At 41.9% G+C, this 23,582-nt stretch overlaps 2 protein-coding genes and 1 pseudogene across 4 annotated transcripts; 2 read left to right on the plus strand and 1 right to left on the minus strand.

Annotated features, from left to right (window-relative positions):
• The first annotated feature begins 973 nt into the window (after positions 1 to 973).
• On the plus strand, positions 974 to 4,679 carry LOC141617386 (transcription initiation factor TFIID subunit 15b). 2 transcript variants are annotated; one of them, XR_012531105.1, is made up of 7 exons: positions 974 to 1,228; positions 1,459 to 1,579; positions 1,708 to 2,350; positions 3,345 to 3,495; positions 3,562 to 3,640; positions 4,309 to 4,506; positions 4,607 to 4,679. XR_012531105.1 is itself a non-coding variant. In XM_074434582.1 (6 exons), the coding sequence occupies exons 1-6, from the start codon at positions 1,099 to 1,101 to the stop codon at positions 4,415 to 4,417; spliced, it is 1,233 nt and encodes a 410-aa protein (XP_074290683.1). In that variant the 5' UTR covers positions 974 to 1,098; the 3' UTR covers positions 4,418 to 4,679. The 2 variants fall into 2 exon arrangements, 1 of the variants encoding a protein (XP_074290683.1); XM_074434582.1 differs by having other exon boundaries at positions 4,309 to 4,679.
• Positions 4,680 to 6,407: 1,728 nt separating this feature from the next.
• Positions 6,408 to 7,265, plus strand: LOC141590877 (UDP-glycosyltransferase 87A2-like; annotated as a pseudogene).
• LOC141617392 (shewanella-like protein phosphatase 1) lies at positions 7,241 to 9,496 on the minus strand. 2 transcript variants are annotated; one of them, XM_074434592.1, is made up of 10 exons: positions 9,265 to 9,496; positions 9,144 to 9,234; positions 8,922 to 9,022; positions 8,723 to 8,836; positions 8,430 to 8,642; positions 8,207 to 8,342; positions 7,929 to 8,107; positions 7,754 to 7,842; positions 7,597 to 7,666; positions 7,241 to 7,515 (listed from the first exon to the last, which is right to left on the minus strand). In XM_074434592.1, exons 1-10 carry the CDS (start codon positions 9,376 to 9,378, stop codon positions 7,429 to 7,431), a joined length of 1,194 nt encoding a protein of 397 aa, XP_074290693.1. In that variant the 5' UTR covers positions 9,379 to 9,496; the 3' UTR covers positions 7,241 to 7,428. The 2 variants fall into 2 exon arrangements, with proteins under 2 accessions (XP_074290693.1, XP_074290687.1); XM_074434586.1 differs by having other exon boundaries at positions 9,144 to 9,495.
• Between the last annotated feature and the right edge of the window lie 14,086 nt (positions 9,497 to 23,582).

The raw sequence follows: 23,582 nt of genomic DNA on the forward strand, positions 1-23,582 counted from the left end.
TGCTATCGGTTTTGCTCATTCCGAACCCATTGTTTTTTTTAAACCAAACACTCCCATAGATAATAATGGGTTATTCTATGTGGTACCCCTGTATTTTTTCGAATTCTACGCGGTACTCTTGCGTTTTTAAAAACATAAGTAGTACCCTTAAACTTTGTAAAATGTTCTCAAAATACCCAATCTACTAAAAATCACATTTTTAAACAGTTAAATTTTATAAAGAAAATATGTTTACGATTGACTAAACGATGCTTAGTTAGTGTCATTGTTTTGGTATTTTTTACCAAGTTAATTTATTATGATTAAAGCAGTCTAATAGCACTAATTGTACGTCGTTACATGAGAAATTATGTATGCGTTTACGTGTGAGTATGGAGGTGCATAAAATAAGAGATTTGACACGTGAGATTTGGTGACGCGGAAAATTCAATGTGGGAAACGACCGCAGGAAGGGGACGATACCCTTCCAAGTATTCTAACTAGCAAGATATTGACAACACGCTACGAGTACAAGAGGCGGGACGGCTAAGTTGCTAGTGTAGTCTATATTTTTTGGTGTTGACCAGGAGTATCCCCTACCGACAGCTGGGGCAATCTCCTTCGAGGTACTGAAGGCAATTTAATGGGTTGACTCCTCCCAAGTTTGACTTTTTCATTCGCAAGAGTCAGGAATCGAACCCCTGACCATTTGTTTAAGAGATGAGAGCCCTTATCACTCACACCAACCAACCTTCTATATGACAGTGCGTATGAATGAATCCCCTCCCCTAGCAAGATATTGACAACACTCTAGTAGGATTTAGCTAACTTGCTCATAAAGAAAGCCAAGATCCGACTAGTGGGCTGGTCTGCTATTCACCCGCAGCCCATCATTGACAACCATCAGCCCATCATCGAAAAAGTACTAGAGAAACCCATAATAATTAGCACAAATTCTCATTATAGAAACCAAAAAAAACTATAGACAAGACAAGACTAATTGAATAATTTAGATATATATAGGGAGTACGATATTTACCATTCTCTCGTTATCGCCTAACTCTAACTCTGCGAACATAACAAAGGCGCGGTTGCGAAAACCCTAGATCTCGTCCAAACATGTATGGCGGCGGCGATGATTCCGCTCATCCTCCTCCAACTGGTCCATATGGCGGCGGCGGCTATGGAGGTGGTGGAGATCGTAGAGGTGGCGGCTATGGCGGCGGCGGCGGTTACTCCGACAACCGTGGTACCTTTCTCTCTCTCTCTCTCTTTTTACTTTATCGATAATTATCCTATAACACCGTTGTACGGCGTATTTGTAGTAGTAAATGAACTGGACAAGATCTTAAAAGCCGTTGTACGCTGTAGAATAGTGTCATGGTAGAATTTGTATGTATATTCTATGGATTTGCGGACATAGGCTTTAGTTGATTCCTTAATTGAATAAGTTTGTTTATATTGGTTTGTGTTGTCAAGGCGGTGGATATCAAGGAGGGGATCGAGGTAGCCGCGGTGGCGGAAGAGGTGGAAGTGGCGGAGGCGGAGGCGGTCGTGATGGAAGTGGTCGAGATGGAGACTGGCGTTGTCCTAATCCTGGGTAAACATATCTACCTTTTATATCAGTCGTTGATTTTGGCATCTTTGAGAATCTTGCACAAAATAGAAAATTTAAATTACCCCTTGTCAATTAGTTGAGTTCATTGGAATCTGCGTTTTGTTTTGCAGTTGTGGAAATTTGAACTTTGCACGGCGAACTGCTTGCAACAAATGTGGTGAATCTGCACCTGGTGGTGCAGGTGGAGGTGGTGGTAATCGTGGAGGAGGAGGTGGTGGTGGTTACAATAGAGGTTCTAGTGGAGGGTACGGTGGTGATAGAGGAGGTAGAGGTAGGGATAGTGGCGGTGGCGGTTATGAAGGTGGAAGGGGTGGAGGACGAGATGCCAGTGGTTATGGCAATGTCCCTCAATCTGCACCTTCTTATGGTGGCGGCGGTGGAAGCAACTATCCTCCTGTGCCTTATGGCGAGAATGACTCAGCAGTACCCCCACCTTCAAGCTATTCTGGGGGGGCTGGATCCTATCCACAATCATACGGTGCTCCTACCTATGGTGGTGATGCTCCTGGAGGGTATAGAGGTGGTGACCGTGGTGGTCAACAAGGTGGGTATGGAGGTGGTTCAAGACATACTGGTGGTGGCAGAGGAGATTATGGTGGCGGGGCACCACCATCTTCCGATCCACCAGAAAAGGTGAAACAGTGCGATGAAAAATGTGATGATACTTGTGACAATGCAAGGATTTATATATCTAATTTACCACCCGATGTTACTGTTGAGGAGCTCCAAGGTTTATTTGGAAACATCGGAACTGTAAGTTGCTTCTCATGAGCTTGTTATTCAAGTATTTACCATTTGTACCATGTCTTGCAGTTGCCTGGGAATGGGAATTTGTGTTCTATCTTACTTGTCCTCAATGTTTCTAATTGTGATTTTGTTATTTATTCCAAAGAATTTCTGCAGCTTGCGTGGAAACTGAAATTCGTGTCAAACCTGTTTCTTCTTTTCAAATGTTTTTACTTGATAATCTGTGTTTGCTGATCGTGTTGCTTTCAAGTAATTGTAGTATTTCTACTTATCTTCTCAAACTCCCATGTATAGCCAGAATTTAGAACTGAATTGGTAAGAGTTGGTTTTAGTTCGTTGTTTAGGATTGAGAAGAGCGTAAAAAAGTTATGGTCTTCAGTGCTCGTGCTATCTTAACATTTTACTCGATTGATGGAGGGGGATGGATAATAGTATTTTGGTTCTATTTGATTAGATGTTTCAGTGCAAACTTGGGGATTAGTTTTAAAAAACGCACAAGGTTCTCTTAGGTACTAAGCACGACACCTCAGTGTGCCTTAATATGTTCCTTTTGCAGAAGCCATAATCAATTAGGCATACTTAGCATTTTCAATATTTTTTCTTGTAGTTCTATCATTCTTTTCCTTTGTCCCATGATGCCCGACTTTTAAGTCTTTAAAATCCAGAAAGGTAGATAGAGACTCTTTATTCCTTTTGCAGAGGCTCTTTATTCCTTGTTTTAGTGCAAACTTGGGGATTAGTTTCAGTAGTTTTATTTTATTTTTGTTTTCATTACAAATGGTAGATGGAGACTTTATTCCTTGTTTCTGTATCATAATTGTCTGAAACTAAACTGTTCAGGGAATTGGCCGTGACTTTATTCTGTAAAATAGCGGACAATCAATTGATGCTTTGGTTCAGTATACTTGACTAGAATTGATTGTCTGAACGAATATATATGGAACCAGATGCATTTATGCTTATATTAGTGCTTCTAGTTGACATATTTCCTTTTGTTCAGGTTGCAAGAATCAAACAAAAGAGAGGTTACAAGGATCAGTGGCCATGGAGCATAAAGCTTTACACTGATGAAAATGGGAAGAACAAGGGTGATGGCGTGTTGACCTATGAGGACCCGTCAGCAGCCCATGCTGCTGGTGGTTTTTTTGAAGGTAAGTGTCCTAGTATCTCTGTATTTTGTTTGTTTTGATATCTGTTGATTTTATTATTTCCTGTAGGTCATGATTTGCGAGGGTATAAGATCAGTGTTACAATGGCGGCGAAGTCTGCACCAAAACCACCATCATCTGGCAATCGGTACTAGAACTGATTTATCTATTCTTTCCGAGTCTTATAAGAATTAATTATGGTTGTCCTGTCAGCTTCCGATTTTACATAAAAACTGTTAAGAGAGTTGGGGTTTGAGGGAGGACGTTTTACACTTTTGCATATGCGTAATGTAATGGTTGGTGAGGGTCTATGTTACTCCGACACTTTACTTAACTGCCGTGTCGCGTGTCAGACACGTGTCGGTGTCCTACACGACACAACACTTCAACACTTCAATTTAGACCAGAAAACAGGAAAATTCACCCCAAACAGCCGTGTCCGACACGCCGACACGTGTAGGCGTGTCTGTGTAACACAGGTGAGGGTTATGTGTGTTTGTGCTGGAGATTAGTTATGTGTGTACCATGAATTTTGCTTCATTTTTATTGCTGCTTCCTCGTATTTTCCGTTTACCTTTCCGCTGGATGCCTCGTTGATTTTGATTCACAGTTCAGGTATGGTTTGATATTGAAGGGACAATATCTGAACGGATTCCTTTTGCATGCCATTATGAATCTAGTTAAATTTGATATTCCTGACTGTTTGTAAGTGCCTAGTCTAAGTAGCGATCCTTGATTTGTTAACTGTCTGAAGTTTATGACGTGTTACTTTTACTTTCTTCTTGCTGAGTGGTATCTTGATTTGTTATTTGACAGAGGCGGTGGGCGAGGTGGTTATGGAGGAGGCGATCGTCGTAGAGACAATAGAGATGGAGGTGGTCCAGATAGGCATTCTTATAGTGGAAATCGTTCTCGCCCATACTAAGAGTCCGGTCACATTGTAGTAGAAAATGTTTTCATGAGGAATTTTATTGTACTCCCGCAGAGGGTTTGTTCACAGAAGGAGATAAAGAGGTAGGTTGGCCACCTTCTTGGATCAATACCCCTTTACTCCTTAGCTGTTTACTTAGGGTTTAGGGTTGGGATTGATGAATTGTGTGACTCTCTTTTATAGAGGCAAGTGGATAAATCACAAAAATGCTGGTAGGTTGAAATATTCAGGTGAGTGCTGGCTGCTCTTTTTTTGATGTGTTTTAGCAAATATGCCAGTGTCTTCTATGCTGTTTAGTTTTGGTGTTTGAGATATAAGATTTTGCAGGGCTTGTTAGATGATATGCCAGGATTTAATACAAGCTTACCTAAGTCCTGAGTGTGCTTAGAAATGGATGTTAGCTTGAGCACTCGTTTAAATCTGTTTATTCGGATTAGTTTAGTAGATATAAAGTGCTAGTAGTTAGATTCATGTTTGGTTTGTGCTCGAGCCTCGATGTATGGATAGCATTGTTTCAAGTAATCTGGGGTTGGGGGAGAATAGCGGAGATGAAGACTACTACTTTGGTAATGAGACTGAAGCCTAAGCAACGGAATGGCTTCGTACCTGTGGAAGGTTTTTTAATTGCGGTGAATATCTCTTGCGTTTTAGTCTGCCGTTTGCTTCTCGAAATTTGTTCCTGCGTGCACCTTGTTGATGTAGTTAGTACTGGTTATAGTGTAGTTGCGTTGCTTGTGAATGTAAAACTCGTTAGCAAAACAACGCTTTATGTCCCCGTATTTGAAATTGGTTCAGCTAGTACTTGTTTAGCATGTGCTTTATCAAACGGGTTTTCATGTTGGTTCTTTGCACAAAATACTACTTTGTAGAAAGCTTAAAATCATATAAATGCATAAAATGTTGCACAAAATAGATGATTTTGAAATACAGCATTGATTATTTTAACTTGATGTTGGATTTTGTTTGGAGGAATCATATTATCAATTAGAACGGGGAGTCAGAGAACAAAAGTTAGCTCAAGTGGTAAAAGCTCTCTTATCCCAACCATGAAATTGGGGTTCGATTCTCCCCTGCTACATAAGTGCGCTTATTGAACCCCCCCCAAAAAAAAGAATAGGAAGTATGTCTGAAATTATGACGACAGAATTATGAATTGACATTGACATTTATAATAGGGCGAAGCTTAATAGTTATTTTGTCCCGGTCATTTGTTGTCATTTTTTATATTTGGGTGTTCTAGTTAATTGTTGTCTTTTTTATTTTAAGAATGAACTTATGAGTAATTTGATCATTCACACTCTATTGTTACACTTGTCATTTAGTAATTGACTCTTTCTCATTCCTTGGTCTTTGTGCGAAAACCAAAAGATAACAATTGACTGGGATGAAGGGAGTACTTAACTATACGCCTATACTTAAGCTAAATCCAATCGTCCATAATTAGTATTGATCTAAGGAAGTTAAGTTAGAATTTAGGGTCTGAGCTCCGGTTTTCATAAGCTCTGGAGCCATGTTGAAAAAGCTAAGCTCGGAAGGCGTGACCGCAAAGATGAGTAGCTCGACCTGTACTGTGTTCCGTAATATAGTAGTCTCAGATGCAACTATTAACAATACCACATGCACGCTGAAGTTGTGCTTAGCCTCCTTCAGTTGCAGCTGATCGCTCTTGATTCTTCCTTTGTGTCATCTTTTACCAATACTATATGCATCTAACAGAAAAAATAAAGAATATTTTTAACAAATAATAATATTGGAAAAGCGCAACTCCCTTGTTGCTTTAGGATCTTCACGTGTAGAGATTCTCCATTACACAACTATGACTTGTATTTTCCCAAGCCGTTATTGTCAAATACGAAATATATAATATAATATAATATAATATATATATTAATATTAATACGGCTACTTGCAGAGGGTCTCTGCCTCCTTCGACTGTGGACTGTATAATATAGCAGAATAACTGTAGACACAAACACACAAGACATTCCACTAACAGTTGAAATGGACCAAATCCTGAACCTCTCGCCTCACCAACATTACCATTTGGTAGCCATCCCCTTCCCCGGACGAGGCCACATCAACCCGATGCTCAACCTCTGCAAGCTCCTTGTCTCTACCTCTGATCTCATTTCCGTCACTTTTGTTGGCCGAGCCAATGACATTGAAGGCTTCGTTAAGGCCACTCTGACCAACCTCGAGGGACCCTTTGACGGCCTCCTCCATCAACTCAACCCACAGGCTACGCCTACCGCCATCATCTATGACACCTACATGTATTGGGTCATAGGCGTTGGGGATCGCAGGAATAGAAATCATTGTTTTCTCATGTTTGGCTGTCGGATGTACTAGCTAGAGGAAAGGAGATAGTAGATTATATACCAGGGCTTCCGTCAACGACCACAGCAGACCTGACGAACATTTTTCAATGGAGCTGGTGAAAAGTTGTTGAAGCCTTCACTCTTGTCAACAAAGCTCAGTGTCAGTTGTTCACTTCCATCTACGAAATTAAAGATAAAATGGCAATTCCAGTTTATACCGTTGGTGCGATGATACCATACTTGAACCTTAAACTGAATAATGATGACTACCCTGTTCAAGGGCGGGGTGGGTGAAAATGGTTTTGTGGTGCGACCAACTGTGCCAACCTGCAATTGGAGGATTTTGGACACATTTTGAAGGCATATATATATATGCTGGAGTTCCAATGCTAACTTGTCCTATTTTTTGGGATCAAATGCCCAACAGTAAGCTAATAGTGAATTTAGTTACAAGGAAAGAAATAGGTGATGTTGTAATGAGTATCATGAACCCCAGGAGTGAAGAGCGGACAAAGATGTTTTAATGTGTATCAACTATCAACAATGGAAGAGCGAGAAGTTTTTAAAGTTGCTACTAACTCAACAAGGTAACATAATAATCCTACACAAGTACAAATTACAATGACCAGACACCGCCTCTACACTTTTCTTGTATGCATTGTACTCAAGTAGAAGTAATAATTGCTTCTACATATAAGTAAGGACTTGCAGTTCACTAACAGTGTCGCCTTTTCCTCTAATTGCTCTTGCTTTGTTGTCTAATATTTCCAGAACCTGGGGGCAGGAATCATCCATTGAATGTTAAAAACACTACGCACGAGAATAATACTCAAAACAATCAGAATACATATATACCTCAGGCCGGGAATCGAGAACTCCACTGGACATTCCGACATCAATACGCCATATGCTACAGTTATACTCACTGCAAGGGTAAAACAAACAAAATATCATCAAGTTTATCAAAAGGGAAGTCATCCCAAATATGGATGCGCTAACAACACACACATACCAGTTCACCCCTTGAGTCTGAGGAGTATGACCCACCACCATCGCCTTGGCACCAATAGCTTGCAGGGTTTCCTCAAGGATTGTGTGAATCTGACAACCAGATGGAGTATAATTTAACCAACCATTCATTAACAGCAAATATTTTCAAAGGAAAGGAGTGCATGCAGAGTGCTTGCCTGGTTAATCTGATAGTCTTCCAGGTCTGAAGTATCTGTGGAGTATAAGCGATTCCAGACAACACTATCGTATCCGCGTGTGGCAATGAAAGGGATGGGAGTTGTAGTATCATTCTCATCATGTTCACCTCTCATCCAACAAGATACCTGATTGTTCAACCTTTCAATTCCATAACCAACTGAACAACCACCACCACGCACAAGTCTGTTTGTTAGCATTTTCAGGATTATTATTACTCCATAACACAAGAAAAGTATGTTATGCGTTCACTGCATACCGTGATGAGGAAGAAGTCCACCATGACAAAACACCCAATCATCAACTTTAAGAACAATGGGATGCCGAGCTAGTTCACGAGCAAGTGGGCCTCCAGGTTGAAAAAGTAGTGAACGTGCGATCACTCCTCTTTGCCTCTGTCCTAATACATAATTATTCCAGGTTTTTACAACAAATATAAAAATAATAATAATAATAATATAAGAGCATGCAGGTAGTAGTACCTTGACTAGATTCCAAGGACCCCAGTGGTTACGGGATTTGTTGCGGTCTTCCTTCCACTTAGCAGAGACATCAATCCAGGTAACAAAAGCCTGTTCCCAATTATGATCGCATTCACCCAAGTATTCCAGAAAGTCGGAGCACTCATCAAAACCCCCAGAGTCAACATATCTAAAATCACGTTCAACGTTGATAGTTTCATGATTTCCGTTAACCTATGAATGAATGAATGAATGAATGAATGAAGATTAAAAAGGTGGAAGGAAGGAATGTTGAGAAATGATGAGGTGGGAACCTGGAAGACAGCTCCTCCTTGGGGTCTGGCCTGCATATCCAAACATCTGAGCAATGACAAGATAGCTATTTCATCCTGTCCGCGATCCAGTATATCCCCTACCTGGATAACAACCTAGTATATATAGTAGTACATGCATCAGTATGCATACAGTTGAGAATAAAAGACGATAGAAAGTCATCGGGTATGAAATATATACCGTGTGACCACCAGTCCATGTGTTTCGACCATCAGAACTCAAGACTCCAGCCAGGTTCAGAGCCCATCTCGCCTTTGATAGATCTCCATGTAAATCCCCAACTACATACGTTGTTACATATTTTACATAACAATATCAAAGTACATGCATGTTTCTAGCAAGTACGGAGTATATGATAAGATAAGATACGATAAGATAAGATGAAATAAAAAGTGAACAAACCGGCAATAAGGCGACGGTTAGGAAGAGAAACAAAAGTAGGAGGGTTTCCACTTTGGATAATTGGCTTCACTTCTCCGTTTACTACTACTGCATTATTATTATTATTATTATTATTATTATTATTATTATTATTATTATTCCGAGTAGTGTTGTAGGAGGAGTATCGTCTTTGTGGCAGCTTTCTTATGCTAAGATTACAAGTTATTGGGACTTTGAAACATATTGAAGCCGCCATTTTATTATTAGTAGTAGTATCAGTATGTTGTTCATCCCATTTCCCATTATTATTAATTATTAGTGTATACGTATGTCCATGATTATATGATTATGATTTAGTATGAATTTATGATATTTGACAAATTCCAGATTCTGAGGCCTTTATTTCTCCACTTGGGCCTTGTTTCACCTTTTTTTCTTCTATCCTATAAATTGTTATGTAGTCCACAAACTCAGACTGACAGACTCACTACAGTATCAGCAACCGAATATAGTAGATACATGTAATCAAATCAAAGCTAGTAATAAGGGGAGCAATTAGTATCACAATAATACACGGTATTTCGGGATTCCAGTGTCCCGGAATAAAATTCTCCGGAAATCACATAGAAAGTTCCATAGAAAGTTCCTCGGGTCAGATAAAGCGGCCCCGCAAAATTTGAGTGCCAACGGAAGACATTTGGGGTGCCGGTATGCCATATACCAGCATTCGTCAAACCTCAGATAATCGTGAAAAATCTATTAATGCTCGTTATTTGAAGCTGAAATCGAATAGGTTAACTCCTGAAATGAGCTCGGACGCGTGATTGAAAAACAGGGAGAAAAAGAAACAGGGTCCGTTACGACCTCCCGAACGACTCAAATTGAAGTGTACAATACACGTTTTTCGGGATTCCAGGGTCCCGGAACAAAATTCTCCGAAAATCACATAGAAAGTTCCCCGGGTCAGATAAAGCGGCCACGCAAAATTTGAGTACCAACATAAGACATTTGGGGGTGCCGGTATGCCATAAACCAGCATTCGTCGAACCTAGGATAATCGTGAAAAATCTATTAATGCTCGTTATTTCAGGCTGAAATAAAATATATTAACTCTTGAAATGAGCTCAGACGCGTGATTAAAAAACAGGGAGAAACAGAAACAGGGTCCGGTTTGACCTCCCGAGCGGCTCAAATTGAAGTGTATATAATACACGGTTTTCGGGATTCCAGGGTCCCGGAACAAAATTCTCCGGAAATCACACAGAAAGCTCCTCGGGTCAGATAAAGCGGCCACGCAAAATTTGAGTACCAACAGAAGACATTTAGGGGTGCCGGTATGCCATAAACCAGCATTCGTCGAACGTCGGATAATCGTGAAATATCTATTAATGCTCGTTATTTGAGGCTGAAATCGAATAGGGTAACTCCTGAAATGAGCTCGGACGCGTGATTGAAAAACAGGGAGAAAAAGAAACAGGGTCCGGTAAGACCTCCCGAACAGCTCAAATTGAAGTGTATAATACAAGGTTTTTCGGGATTCCAGGGTCCCGGAACGAAATTATCCGAAAATCACACAGAAAGTTCCTCGGGTCAGATAAAGCGGCCACGCAAAATTTGAGTACCAAAAGAAGACATTTGGGGGTGCCGGTATGCCATAAACCAGCATTCGTCGAACCTTGGATTATCATGAAAAATATATTAATGCTCGTTATTTGAGGCTGAAATCGAATAGGTTAACTCCAGAAATGAGGTCGGACGCGTGATTGAAAAACAGGGAGAAAAAGAAACAGGGTCCGGTAAGACCTCCTGAGCGGCTCAAATTGAAGTGTATAATACACGGTTTTTCGGGATTCCAGGGTCCTGGAACAAAATTTTCTGGAAATCACAAAGAAAGTTCCTCGGGTCAGATAAAGCGGCCACGCAAAATTTGAGAACCAACGGAAGACATTTGGGGGTGCCGGTATGCAATAAATCAGCATTCGTCGAACCTCGGACTATCGTGAAAAATCTAATAATGCTCGTTATTTGAGGCTGAAATCTAATAGGTTAACTCCTTAAATCAGCTCGGACGCGTGATTGAAAAACAGGGAGAAAAAGAAACAGGGTCCAGTACGATCTCCCGAACGGCTCAAATTGAAGTGTATAATATACGGTTTTTCGGGATACCAGGATCCCGGAACAAAATTCTCCAGAAATCACATAGAAAGTTTCTCGGGTCAGATAAAGCGGCCACGCAAAATTTGAGTACCAAGGGAAGACATTTGGGGGTGCCAGTATGCCATAAACCAGCATTTATCGAACCTCGGACTATCGTGAAATATCTATTAATGCTCGTTATTTGAGGCTGAAATCGAATAGGTTAACTCCTGAAATGAGCTCGGATGCGTGATTGAAAAACAGGGAGAAAAAGAAACAGGGTCCGGTAAGACCTCCCGAACGGCTCAAATTAAAGTGTATATAATACACGGTTTTTCGGGATTCCAGGGTCCCGGAACAAAATTCTCCGGAAACCACATAGAAAGTTCCTCGGGTCAGATAAAGCGGCCACGCAAAATTTGAGTACCAACGGAAGACATTTGGGGGTGCCGGCATGCCATAAACAAACATTCGTGGAACCTCGGATAATTGTGAAAAATCTATTAATGCTCGTTATTTGAGGCTGAAATCGAATAGGGTAACTCCTGAAATGAGCTCGGACGCGTGATTGAAAAACAGGGAGAAAAAGAAACAGGGTTCGGTACGACCTCCCGAACGGCTCAAATTGAAGTGTATAATACACGGTTTTTCGGGATTCGAGGATCCTGGAACGAAATTCTCCGAAAATCACATAGAAAGTTCCTCGGGTCAGATAAAGCGGCCACGCATAATTTGAGTACCAACGGAAGACATATGGGGGTGCCGGTATGCGATAAACCAGCATTTATCGAACTTCGGACTATCGTGAAATATCTATTAATGCTCGTTATTTGAGGCTGAAATCGAATAGGTTAACTTCTGAAATGAGCTCGGACGCGTGATTGAAAAAAAGGGAGAAAAAGAAACAGGGTTCCGGTAAGACCTCCCGAACGGCTCAAATTAAAGTGTATATAATACACGGTTTTTCGGGATTCCAGGGTCCCGGAACAAAATTCTCCGGAAACCACATAGAAAGTTACTCGGGCCAAAAAAAGCGGCCACACAAAATTTGAGTATCAACGGAAGACATTTGGGGGTGCCGGTAAGCCATGAACCAGCATTCGTCAAACCTCGGATAATCGTGAAAAATCTATTAATGCTTGTTATTTGAGGCTGAAATCGAATAGGTTAACTCATGAAATGAGCTCGGACGCGTGATTTAAAAACATGGAGAGGAAGAAATAGGGTCCGGCACGACCTCCCGAGCGGCTCAAATTGAAGTGTATAATACACGGTTTTTAGGGATTCCAGGGTCCCGGAATAAAATTCTCCGGAAACCACATAGAAAGTTCCTCGGGTCAAAAAAAGCGGCCACGCAAAATTAAAGTATCAACGGAAGACATTTGGGGGTGCCGGTAAGCCATAAACCAGCATTTGTCGAACCTCGGATAATCGTGAAAAATCTATTAATGCTTGTTATTTGAGGCTGAAATCGAATAGGTTAACTCATGAAATGAGCTCGGACGTGTGATTGAAAAACATGGAGAGGAAGAAATAGGGTCCGGTACGACCTCCCGAGCGGCTCAAATTGAAGTGTATAATACACGGTTTTTAGTGATTCCAGTGTCCCGGAATAAAATTCTCCGGAAACCACATAGAAAGTTCCTAGGGTAAAAAAAAGCGGCCACAGAAAATTTGAGTATCAACGGAAGACATTTGGGGGTGCCAGTAAGCCATAAACCAGCATTCGTCAAACTCGGATAATCATGAAAAATCTATTAATGCTTGTTATTTGAGGCTGAAATCGAATAGGTTAACTCATGAAATGAGCTCGGACGCGTGATTGAAAAACAGGGAGAAGAAGAAAGAGGGTCCGGTACGACCTCCCGAGCGGCTCAAATTGAAGTGTATAATACACGGTACGGTTTTATGGATTAGGGGTTCCGAATAAAATTCTCCAGAAATCACATAGAAACATCCTCGGGTCAGAAAAAGCGGCCACTCAAAATTTGAGTACCAACGGAAGACATTTGGGGGTGCCGGTATGCCATAAACCAGCATTCGTGGAACCTTGGATAATCGTGAAAAATCTATTAATGCTCGTTATTTGAGGCTGAAATCGAATAGGGTAACTCGTGAAATGAGCTCGGACGCGTGATTGAAAAACAGGGAGAAAAAGAAACAAATACACTGTTTTTCGAGATTCCAGGGTCCCGGAAAAAAATTCTCCGGAAGCCACATAGAAAGTTCCTCGGGTCAAAAAAAGCGGCGACGCAAAAGTTGAATATCAACGGAAGACATTTGGGGGTGCCGGTAAGCCATAAACCAGCATTCGTCAAACCTCGGATAATCGTGAAAAATCTATTAATGCTCGTTATTTGAGGCTGAAATCGAATAGGTTAATTCCATAAATGATCTCGGACGCGTGATTGAAAAATAGGGAGAAAAAGAAACAGGGGCCGGTAAGACCTCCCGAGCGGCTCAAATTGAAGTGTATAATACACGGTTTTTCGGGATTCCAGTGTCCCGGAACATAATTCTCTGGAAATCACATAGAAAGTTCCTCAGGTCAGATAAAGTGGCCACGCAAAATTTGAGTACCAACGGAAGACATATGGGGGTGCCGGTATGCGATAAACCAGCATTTATCAAACCTCGGACTATCGTGAAATATCTATTAATGCTCGTTATTTGAGGCTGAAATCGAATAGGTTAACTTCTGAAATGAGCTCGGACACGTGATTGAAAAAAAGGGAGAAAAAGAAACAGGGTCCGGTAAGACCTCCCGAACGGCTCAAATTAAAATGTATATAATACACGGTTTTTCGGGATTCCAGGGTCCCGGAACAAAATTCTCCGGAAACCACATAGAAAGTTAATCGGGCCAAAAAAAGCGGCCTCACAAAATTTGAGTATCAACGGAAGACATTTGGGGGTGCCGGTAAGCCATGAACCAGCATTCGTCAAACCTCGGATAATCGTGAAAAATCTATTAATGCTTGTTATTTGAGGCTGAAATCGAATAGGTTAACTCATGAAATGAGCTCGGACGCGTGATTGAAAAACATGGAGAGGAAGAAATAGGGTCCAGACGACCTCCGAGCGGCTCAAATTGAAGTGTATAATACACGGTTTTTAGGGATTCCAGGGTCCCGGAATAAAATTCTCCGGAAACCACATAGAAAGTTCCTCGGGTCAAAAAAACGGCCACGCAAAATTTGAGTATCAACGGAAGACATTTGGGGGTGCCGGTAAGCCATAATTCAGCATTTGTCGAACCTCGGATAATCGTGAAAAATCTATTAATGCTTGTTATTTGAGGCTGAAATCGAATAGGTTAACTCATGAAATGAGCTCGGACGCGTGATTGAAAAACATGGAGAGGAAGAAATAGGGTCTGTTACGACCTCCCGAGCGGCTCAAATTGAAGTGTATAATACACGGTTTTTAGGGATTCCAGGGTCGCGGAATAAAATTCTCCGGAAACCACATAGAAAGTTCCTCTGGTCAAAAAAAGCGGCCACGCAAAATTTGAGTATCAACGGAAGACATTTGGGGTGCTTAGGTAAGCCATAAACCAAAGCATTTGTCGAACCTCGGATAATCGTGAAAAATCTATTAATGCTTGTTATTTGAGGCTGAAATCGAATAGGTTAACTCAGGAAATGAGCTCGGACGCGTGATTGAAAAACATGGAGAGGAAGAAATAGGGTCCGGTACAACCTCCCGAGCGGCTAAAATTGAAGTGTATAATACACGGTTTTTAGGGATTCCAGGGTCCCGGAATAAAATTCTCCGGAAACCACATAGAAAGTTCCTTGGGTCAAAAAAAGCGGCCACGCAAAATTTGAGTATCAACGGAAGACCTTTGGGGTGCCGGTAAGCCATAAACCAGCATTTGTCGAACCTCGGATAATCGTGAAAAATCTATTAATGCTTGTTATTTGAGGCTAAAATGGAATAGGTTAACTCATGAAATAAGCTCGGACGCGTGATTGAAAAACAGGGAGAACAAGAAACAGGGTCCGGTACGACCTCCCGAGCGACTCAAATTGAAGTGTATAATACACGGTTTTTAGGGATTTCAGGGTCCCGGAACAAAATTCTACGGAAATCACATAGAAATTTCCTCGGGTCAGATAAAGCGGCCACGCAAAATTTGAGTACCAATGGAAGACATTTGGGGGTGCCGGCATGCCATAAACCAGCATTCGTGGAACCTCGGATAATTGGGAAAAATCTATTAATGGTCGTTATTTGAGGCTGAAATCGAATAGGTTAACTCAGGAAATGAGCTCGGACTCGTGATTGAAAAACATGGAGAGGAAGAAATAGGGTCCGGTACGACCTCCCGAGCGGCTCAAATTGAAGTGTATAATACACGGTTTTTAGGGATTCCAGGGTCCCGGAATAAAATTCTCCGGAAACCACATAGAAAGTTCCTCGGGTCAAAAAAAGCGGCCACGCAAAATTTGAGTATCAACGGAAGACCTTTGGGGGTGCCGGTAAGCCATAAACCAGCATTTGTCGAACCTCGGATAATCGTGAAAAATCTATTAATGCTTGTTATTTGAGGCTGAAATCGAATAGGTTAACTCATGAAATGAGCTCGGACGCGTGATTGAAAAACAGGGAGAGGAAGAAATTGGGTCCGGTACGACCTTCCGAGCGGCTCAAATTGAAGTGTACAATACACGGTTTTTAGGGATTCCAGGGTCCCGGAACAAAATTCTCCGGAAATCACATAGAAAGTTCCCCGGGTCAGATAAAGCGGCCAAGCAAAATTTGAGTACCAACGGAAGACATTTGGGGGTGTCGGCATGCCATAAACCAGTATTCGTGGAACCTCGGATAATTGTGAAAAATCTATTAATGCTCGTTATTTGAGGCTGAAATCGAATAGGGTAACTCCTGAAATGAGCTCGGACGTGTTATTGAAAAACAGGGAGAAAAAGAAACAGGGTCCGGTACGACCTCCCGAACGGCTCAAATTGAAGTGTATAATATAAGGGTTTTCGGGATTCCAGGGTCCCGGAACAAAATTCTCCGGAAATCACACAGAAAGTTCCTCGGGTCAGATAAAGCAGCCACGCAAAATTTGAGTACCAACAGAAGACATTTGGGGGTGCCGCTATGCCATAAACCATCATTCGTCGAACCTTGGATTATCATGAAAAATATATTAATGCTCGTTATTTGAGGCTGAAATCGAATAGGTTAACTTCAGAAATGAGCTCGGACGCGTGATTGAAAAAAAGGGAGAAAAAGAAACAGGGTCCGGTAAGACCTCCCGAGCGGCTCAAATTGAAGTGTATAATACACGGTTTTTCGGGATTCCAGGGTCCTGGAACAAAATTTTATGGAAATCACATAGAAAGTTCCTCGGGTAAGATAAAGCGGCCACGCAAAATTTGAGTACCAACAGAAGACATTTGGGGGTGCCGGTATGCAATAAATAAGCATTCGTCGAACCTCGGACTTTCGTGAAAAATCTAATAATGCTCGTTATTTGAGGCTGAAATCTAATAGGTTAACTCCTGAAATGAGCTCGGACGCGTGATTGAAAAACAGAGAGAAAAAGAAACAGGGTCCAGTACGACCTCCCGAACGGCTCAAATTGAAGTGTATAATAGACGGTTTTTCGGGATTCCAGGATCCCGGAAAAAATTATCCAGAAATCACATAGAAAGTTCCTCGGGTCAGATAAAGCGGCCACGCAAAATTTGAGTACCAACGGACGACATTTGGGGGTGCCGGTATGCGATAAACCAGCATTTATCGAACTTCGGACTATCGCGAAATATCTATTAATGCTCGTTATTTGAGGCTGAAATCGAATAGGTTAACTCCTGAAATGAGCTCGGACGCGTGATTGAAAAAAAGGGAGAAAAAGAAACAGGGTCCGGTAAGACCTCCCGAACGGCTCAAATTAAAGTGTATAATATAAGTTTTTTCGGGATTCCAGGGTCTCGAAACAAAATTCTCCGGTAACCACATAGAAAGTTCCTCGGGCAAAAAAAAGGGCACACAAAATTTGTGTATCAACGGAAGACATTTGGGGGTGCCGGTAAGCCATGAACCAGCATTCGTCAAACCTCGGATAATCATGAAAAATCTATTAATGCTTGTTATTTGAGGCTGAAATCGAATAGGTTAACTCATGAAATGGGCTCGGACGCGTGATTTAAAAACATGGAGAGGAAGAAATAGGGTCCGGCACGACCTCCCGAGCGGCTCAAATTGAAGTGTATAATACACGGTTTTTAGGGATTCAGTGGTCCCGGAATAAAATTCTCGGAAACCACATAGAAAGTTCCTCGGGTCAAAAAAAGCGGCCACGCAAAATTAAAGTATCAACGGAAGACATTTGGGGGTGCCGGTAAGCCATAAACCAGCATTTGTCGAACCTCGGATAATCGTGAAAAATCTATTAATGCTTGTTATTTGAGGCTGAAATCGAATAGGTTAACTCATGAAATGAGCTCGGACGTGTGATTGAAAAACATGGAGAGGAAGAAATAGGGTCCGGTACGACCTCCCGAGCGGCTCAAATTGAAGTGTATAATACACGGTTTTTAGGGATTCCAGTGTCCCGGAATAAAATTCTCCGGAAACCACATAGAAAGTTCCTAGGGTAAAAAAAAGCGGCCACACAAAATTTGAGTATCAACGGAAGACATTTGGGGGTGCCAGTAAGCCATAAACCAGCATTCGTCAAACTCGGATAATCATGAAAAATCTATTAATGCTTGTTATTTGAGGCTGAAATCGAATAGGTTAACTCATGAAATGAGCTCGGACGCGTGATTGAAAAACAGGGAGAAGAAGAAAGAGGGTCCGGTACGACCTCCCGAGCGGCTCAAATTGAAGTGTATAATACACGGTTTTTATGGATTCCGGGGTTCCGGAATAAAATTCTCCAGAAATCACATAGAAACATCCTCGGGTCAGAAAAAGCGGCCACTCAAAATTTGAGTACCAACGGAAGACATTTGGGGGTGCCGGTATGCCATAAACCAGCATTCGTGGAACCTTGGATAATCGTGAAAAATCTATTAATGCTCGTTATTTGAGGCTGAAATCGAATAGGGTAACTCGTGAAATGAGCTCGGACGCGTGATTGAAAAACAGGGAGAAAAAGAAACAAATACACTGTTTTTCGAGATTCCAGGGTCCCGGAAAAAAATTCTCCGGAAGCCACATAGAAAGTTCCTCGGGTCAAAAAAAGCGGCGACGCAAAAGTTGAATATCAACGGAAGACATTTGGGGGTGCCGGTAAGCCATAAACCAGCATTCGTCAAACCTCGGATAATCGTGAAAAATCTATTAATGCTCGTTATTTGAGGCTGAAATCGAATAAGTTAATTTCATAAATGATCTCGGACGCGTGATTGAAAAATAGGGAGAAAAAGAAACAGGGGCCGGTAAGACCTCCCGAGCGGCTCAAATTGAAGTGTATAATACACGGTTTTTCGGGATTCCAGGGTCCCGGAACAAAATTCTCTGGATATCACATAGAAAGTTCCTCAGGTCAGATAAAGTGGCCACGCAAAATTTGAGTATCAACGGAAGACATATGGGGGTGTCGGTATGCGATAAACCAGCATTTATCAAACCTCGGACTATCGTGAAATATCTATTAATGCTCGTTATTTGAGGCTGAAATCGAATAGGTTAACTTCTGAAATGAGCTCGGACACGTGATTGAAAAAAAGGGAGAAAAAGAAACAGGGTCCGGTAAGACCTCCCGAACGGCTCAAATTAAAATGTATATAATACACGGTTTTTCGGGATTCCAGGGTCCCGGAACAAAATTCTCCGGAAACCACATAGAAAGTTACTCGGGTAAAAAAAAGCGGCCTCACAAAATTTGAGTATCAACGGAAGACATTTGGGGGTGCCGGTAAGCCATGAACCAGCATTCGTCAAACCTCGGATAATCGTGAAAAATCTATTAATGCTTGTTATTTGAGGCTGAAATCGAATAGGTTAACTCATGAAATGAGCTTGGACGCGTGATTGAAAAACATGGAGAGGAAGAAATAGGGTCTGTTACGACCTCCCGAGCGGCTCAAATTGAAGTGTATAATACACGGTTTTTATGGATTTCTGGGTCCCGGAATAAAATTATCCGGAAACCACATATAAAGTTACTCGGGGCAAAAAAAGCGGCCTCACAAAATTTGAGTATCAACGGAAGACATTTGGGGGTGCCGGTAAGCCATGGACCAGCATTCGTCAAACCTCGGATAATCGTGAAAAATCTATTAATGCTTGTTATTTGAGGCTGAAATCGAATAGGTTAACTCATGAAATGAGCTCGGACGCGTGATTGAAAAACATGGAGAGGAAGAAATAGGGTCCGGTACGACCTCCCGAGCGGCTCAAATTGAAGTGTATAATACACGGTTTTTAAGGATTCCAGGGTCCCGGAATAAAATTCTCTGGAAACCACATAGAAAGTTCCTCGGGTCAAAAAAACGGCCACGCAAAATTTGAGTATCAACGGAAGACATTTGGGGGTGCCGGTAAGCCATGATTCAGCATTTGTCGAACCTCGGATAATCGTGAAAAATCTATTAATGCTTGTTATTTGAGGCTGAAATCGAATAGGTTAACTCATGAAATGAGCTCGGACGCGTGATTGAAAAACATGGAGAGGAAGAAATAGGGTCTGTTACGACCTCCCGAGCGGCTCAAATTGAAGTGTATAATACACGGTTTTTAGGGATTCCAGGGTCCCGGAATAAAATTCTCCGGAAACCACATAGAAAGTTCCTCTGGTAAAAAAAAGCGGCCACGCAAAATTTGAGTATCAACGGAAGACATTTGGGGGTGCCGGTAAGCCATAAACCAGCATTTGTCGAACCTCGGATAATCGTGAAAAATCTATTAATTCTTGTTATTTGAGGCTGAAATCGAATAGGTTAACTCAGGAAATGAGCTCGGACGCGTGATTGAAAAACATGGAGAGGAAGAAATAGGGTCCGGTACGACCTCCCGAGCGGCTCAAATTGAAGTGTATAATACACGGTTTTTAGGGATTCCAGGGTCCCGGATTAAAATTCTCCGGAAACCACATAGAAAGTTCTTTGGGTCAAAAAAAGCGGCCACGCAAAATTTGAGTATCAACGGAAGACCTTTGGGGTGCCGGTAAGCCATAAACCAGCATTTGTCGAACCTCGGATAATCGTGAAAAATCTATTAATGCTTGTTATTTGAGGCTGAAATGGAATAGGTTAACTCATGAAATAAGCTCGGACGCGTGATTGAAAAACAGGGAGAACAAGAAACAGGGTCCGGTACGACCTCCCGAGCGGCTCAAATTGAAGTGTATAATACACGGTTTTTAGGGATTCCGGGGTCCGGAACAAAATTCTCCGGAAATCGCATAGAAAGTTCCTCGGGTCAAATAAAGCGGCCACGCAAAATTTGAGTACCAACGGAAGACATTTGGGGGTGCCTTAGGCATGCCATAAACCAAAGATTCGTGGAACCTCGGATAATTGGGAAAAATCTATTAATGGTCGTTATTTGAGGCTGAAATCGAATAGGTTAACTCAGGAAATGAGCTCGGACTCGTGATTGAAAAACATGGAGAGGAAGAAATAGGGTCCGGTACGACCTCCCGAGCGGCTCAAATTGAAGTGTATAATACACGGTTTTTAGGGATTCCAGGGTCCCGGAATAAAATTCTCCGGAAACCACATAGAAAGTTCCTCGGGTCAAAAAAAGCGGCCACGCAAAATTTGAGTATCAACGGAAGACCTTTGGGGGTGCCGGTAAGCCATAAACCAGCATTTGTCGAACCTCGGATACTCTTGAAAAATCTATTAATGCTTGTTATTTGAGGCTGAAATCGAATAGGTTAACTCATGAAATGAGCTCAGACGCGTGATTGAAAAACATGGAGAGGAAGAAATAAGGTCTGTTACGACCTCCCGAGCGGCTCAAATTGAAGTGTATAATACACGGTTTTTAGGGATTCCAGGGTCCCGGAACAAAATTCTACGGAAATCACATAGAAAGTTCCTCGGGTTAGATAAAGCGGCCACGCAAAATTTGAGTACCAACGGAAGACATATGGGGGTGCGGGCATGCCATAAACCAGCATTCGTGGAACCTCGGATAATTGGGAAAAATCTATTAATGGTCGTTATTTGAGGCTGAAATCGAATAGAGTAACTCCTGAAATGAGCTCGTACGCGTGATTGAAAAACAGGGAGGAAAAGAAACAGGGTCCGGTACGATCTCCCGAACGGCTCAAATTGAAGTGTATAATACACGGTTTTTCGGGATTCCAGGATCCCGGAAAAAAATTCTCCAGAAATCACATAGAAATTTTCTCGGGTCAGATAAAGCGGTCACGCAAAATTTAAATACCAACGGAAGACATTTGAGGGTGCCGGTATGCCATAAACCAGCATTTATCGAACCTCGGACTATCGTGAAATATCTATTAATGCTCGTTATTTGAGGCTGAAATCAAATAGGTTAACTCCTGAAATGAGCTCGGACGCGTGATTGAAAAACAGGGAGAAAAATAAACAGGGTCCGGTAAGACCTCCCGAACAGCTCAAATTAAAGTGTATAATATAAGGTTTTTCGGGACTCCAGAGTCCCGGAACGAAATTCTTCGGAAATCACACAGAAAGTTCCTCGGGTCAGATTAAGCAGCCACGCAAAATTTGAGTACCAACAGAAGACATTTGGGGGTGCCGCTATGCCATAAACCAGCATTCGTCGAACCTTGGATTTTCATGAAAAATATATTAATGCTCGTTATTTGAGGCTGAAATCGAATAGGTTAACTCCAGAAATGAGCTCGGACGCGTGATTGAAAAACAGGGAGAAAAAGAAACAGGGTCCGGTAAAACCTCCCGAGCGGCTCAAATTGAAGTGTATAATACACGGTTTTTCGGGATTCCAGGGTCCTGGAACAAAATTTTCTGGAAATCAAATAGAAAGTTACTCGGGTAAGATAAAGCGGCCACGCAAAATTTGAGTACCAACGGAAGACATTTGGGGGTGCCGGTATGCGATAAATCAGCATTCGTCGAACCTCGGACTATCGTGAAAAATCTAATAATGCTCGTTATTTGAGGTTGAAATCTAATAGGTTAACTCCTGAAATGAGCTCGGACGCGTGATTGAAAAACAGGGAGACAAAGAAACAGGGTCCAGTACGACCTCCCGAACGGCTCAAATTGAAGTGTATAATACACGGTTTTTCGGGATTCCAGGGTCCCGGAACAAAACTCTCCAGAAATCACACAGAAAGTTCCTCGGGTCAGATAAAGCGGCCACGGAAAATTTGACTACCAACGGTAGACATTTGGGGGTGTCGGCATGCCATAAACCTGCATTCGTCGAACGCCGGATAATCGTGAAATATTTATTAATGCTCGTTATTTGAGGCTGAAATCGAATAGGTTAACTCCTGAAATGAGCTCGGACGCGTGATTGAAAAACACTGAGAAAAAGAAACAGGGGCCGGTAAGACCTCCCAAGCGGCTCAAATTGAAGTGTATAATACACGGTTTTTCAGGATTCCAGGGTCCCGGAACAAAAGTCTCTTGTAATCACCTAGAAAGTTCCTCGGGTCAGATAAAGCGGCCACGCAAAATTTGAGTACCAACTGAAGACATTTGGTGGTGCCGGCATGCCATAAACCAGCATTTGTCGAACGTCGGATAATCGTGAAATATCTATTAATAGTCGTTATTTGAGGCTAAAATCGAATAGGTTAACTCCTGAAATGAGCTCGGACGCGTGATTGAAAAACAATGAGAAAAAGAAACAGGGGCCGGTAAGACCTCCCGAGCGGCTCAAATTGAAGTGTATAATACACGGTTTTTCGGGATTCCAGGGTCCCGGAACAAAATTCTCTGGAAATCACATAGAAAGTTCCTCGGGTCAGATAAAGCGGCCACGCAATATTTGAGTACCAATGGAAGACATTTGGGGGTGCCAGTATGCGATAAACCAGCATTTATAGAACCTCGGACTATCGTGAAATATCTATTAATGCTTGTTATTTGAGGCTGAAATCGAATAGGTTAACTTCTGAAATGAGCTCGGACGCGTGATTGAAAAAAAGTGAGAAAAAGAAACAGGGTCCGTTAAGACCTCCGGAACGGCTCAAATTAAAGTGTATATAATACACGGTTTTTCGGGATTCCAGGGTCCCGAAACAAAATTCTCCGGAAACCACATAGAAACTTTCTCGGGACAAAAAAAGCGGCCACACAAAATTGGAGTATCAACGGAAGACATTTGGGGGTGCCGGTAAGCCATGAACCAGCATTCGTCAAACCTCGGATAATCGTGAAAAATCTATTAATG

Source organism: Silene latifolia, chromosome 1, assembly GCF_048544455.1.
Source record: "Silene latifolia isolate original U9 population chromosome 1, ASM4854445v1, whole genome shotgun sequence".
In the NCBI taxonomy this organism is placed as follows: Eukaryota; Viridiplantae; Streptophyta; class Magnoliopsida; order Caryophyllales; family Caryophyllaceae; genus Silene; species Silene latifolia.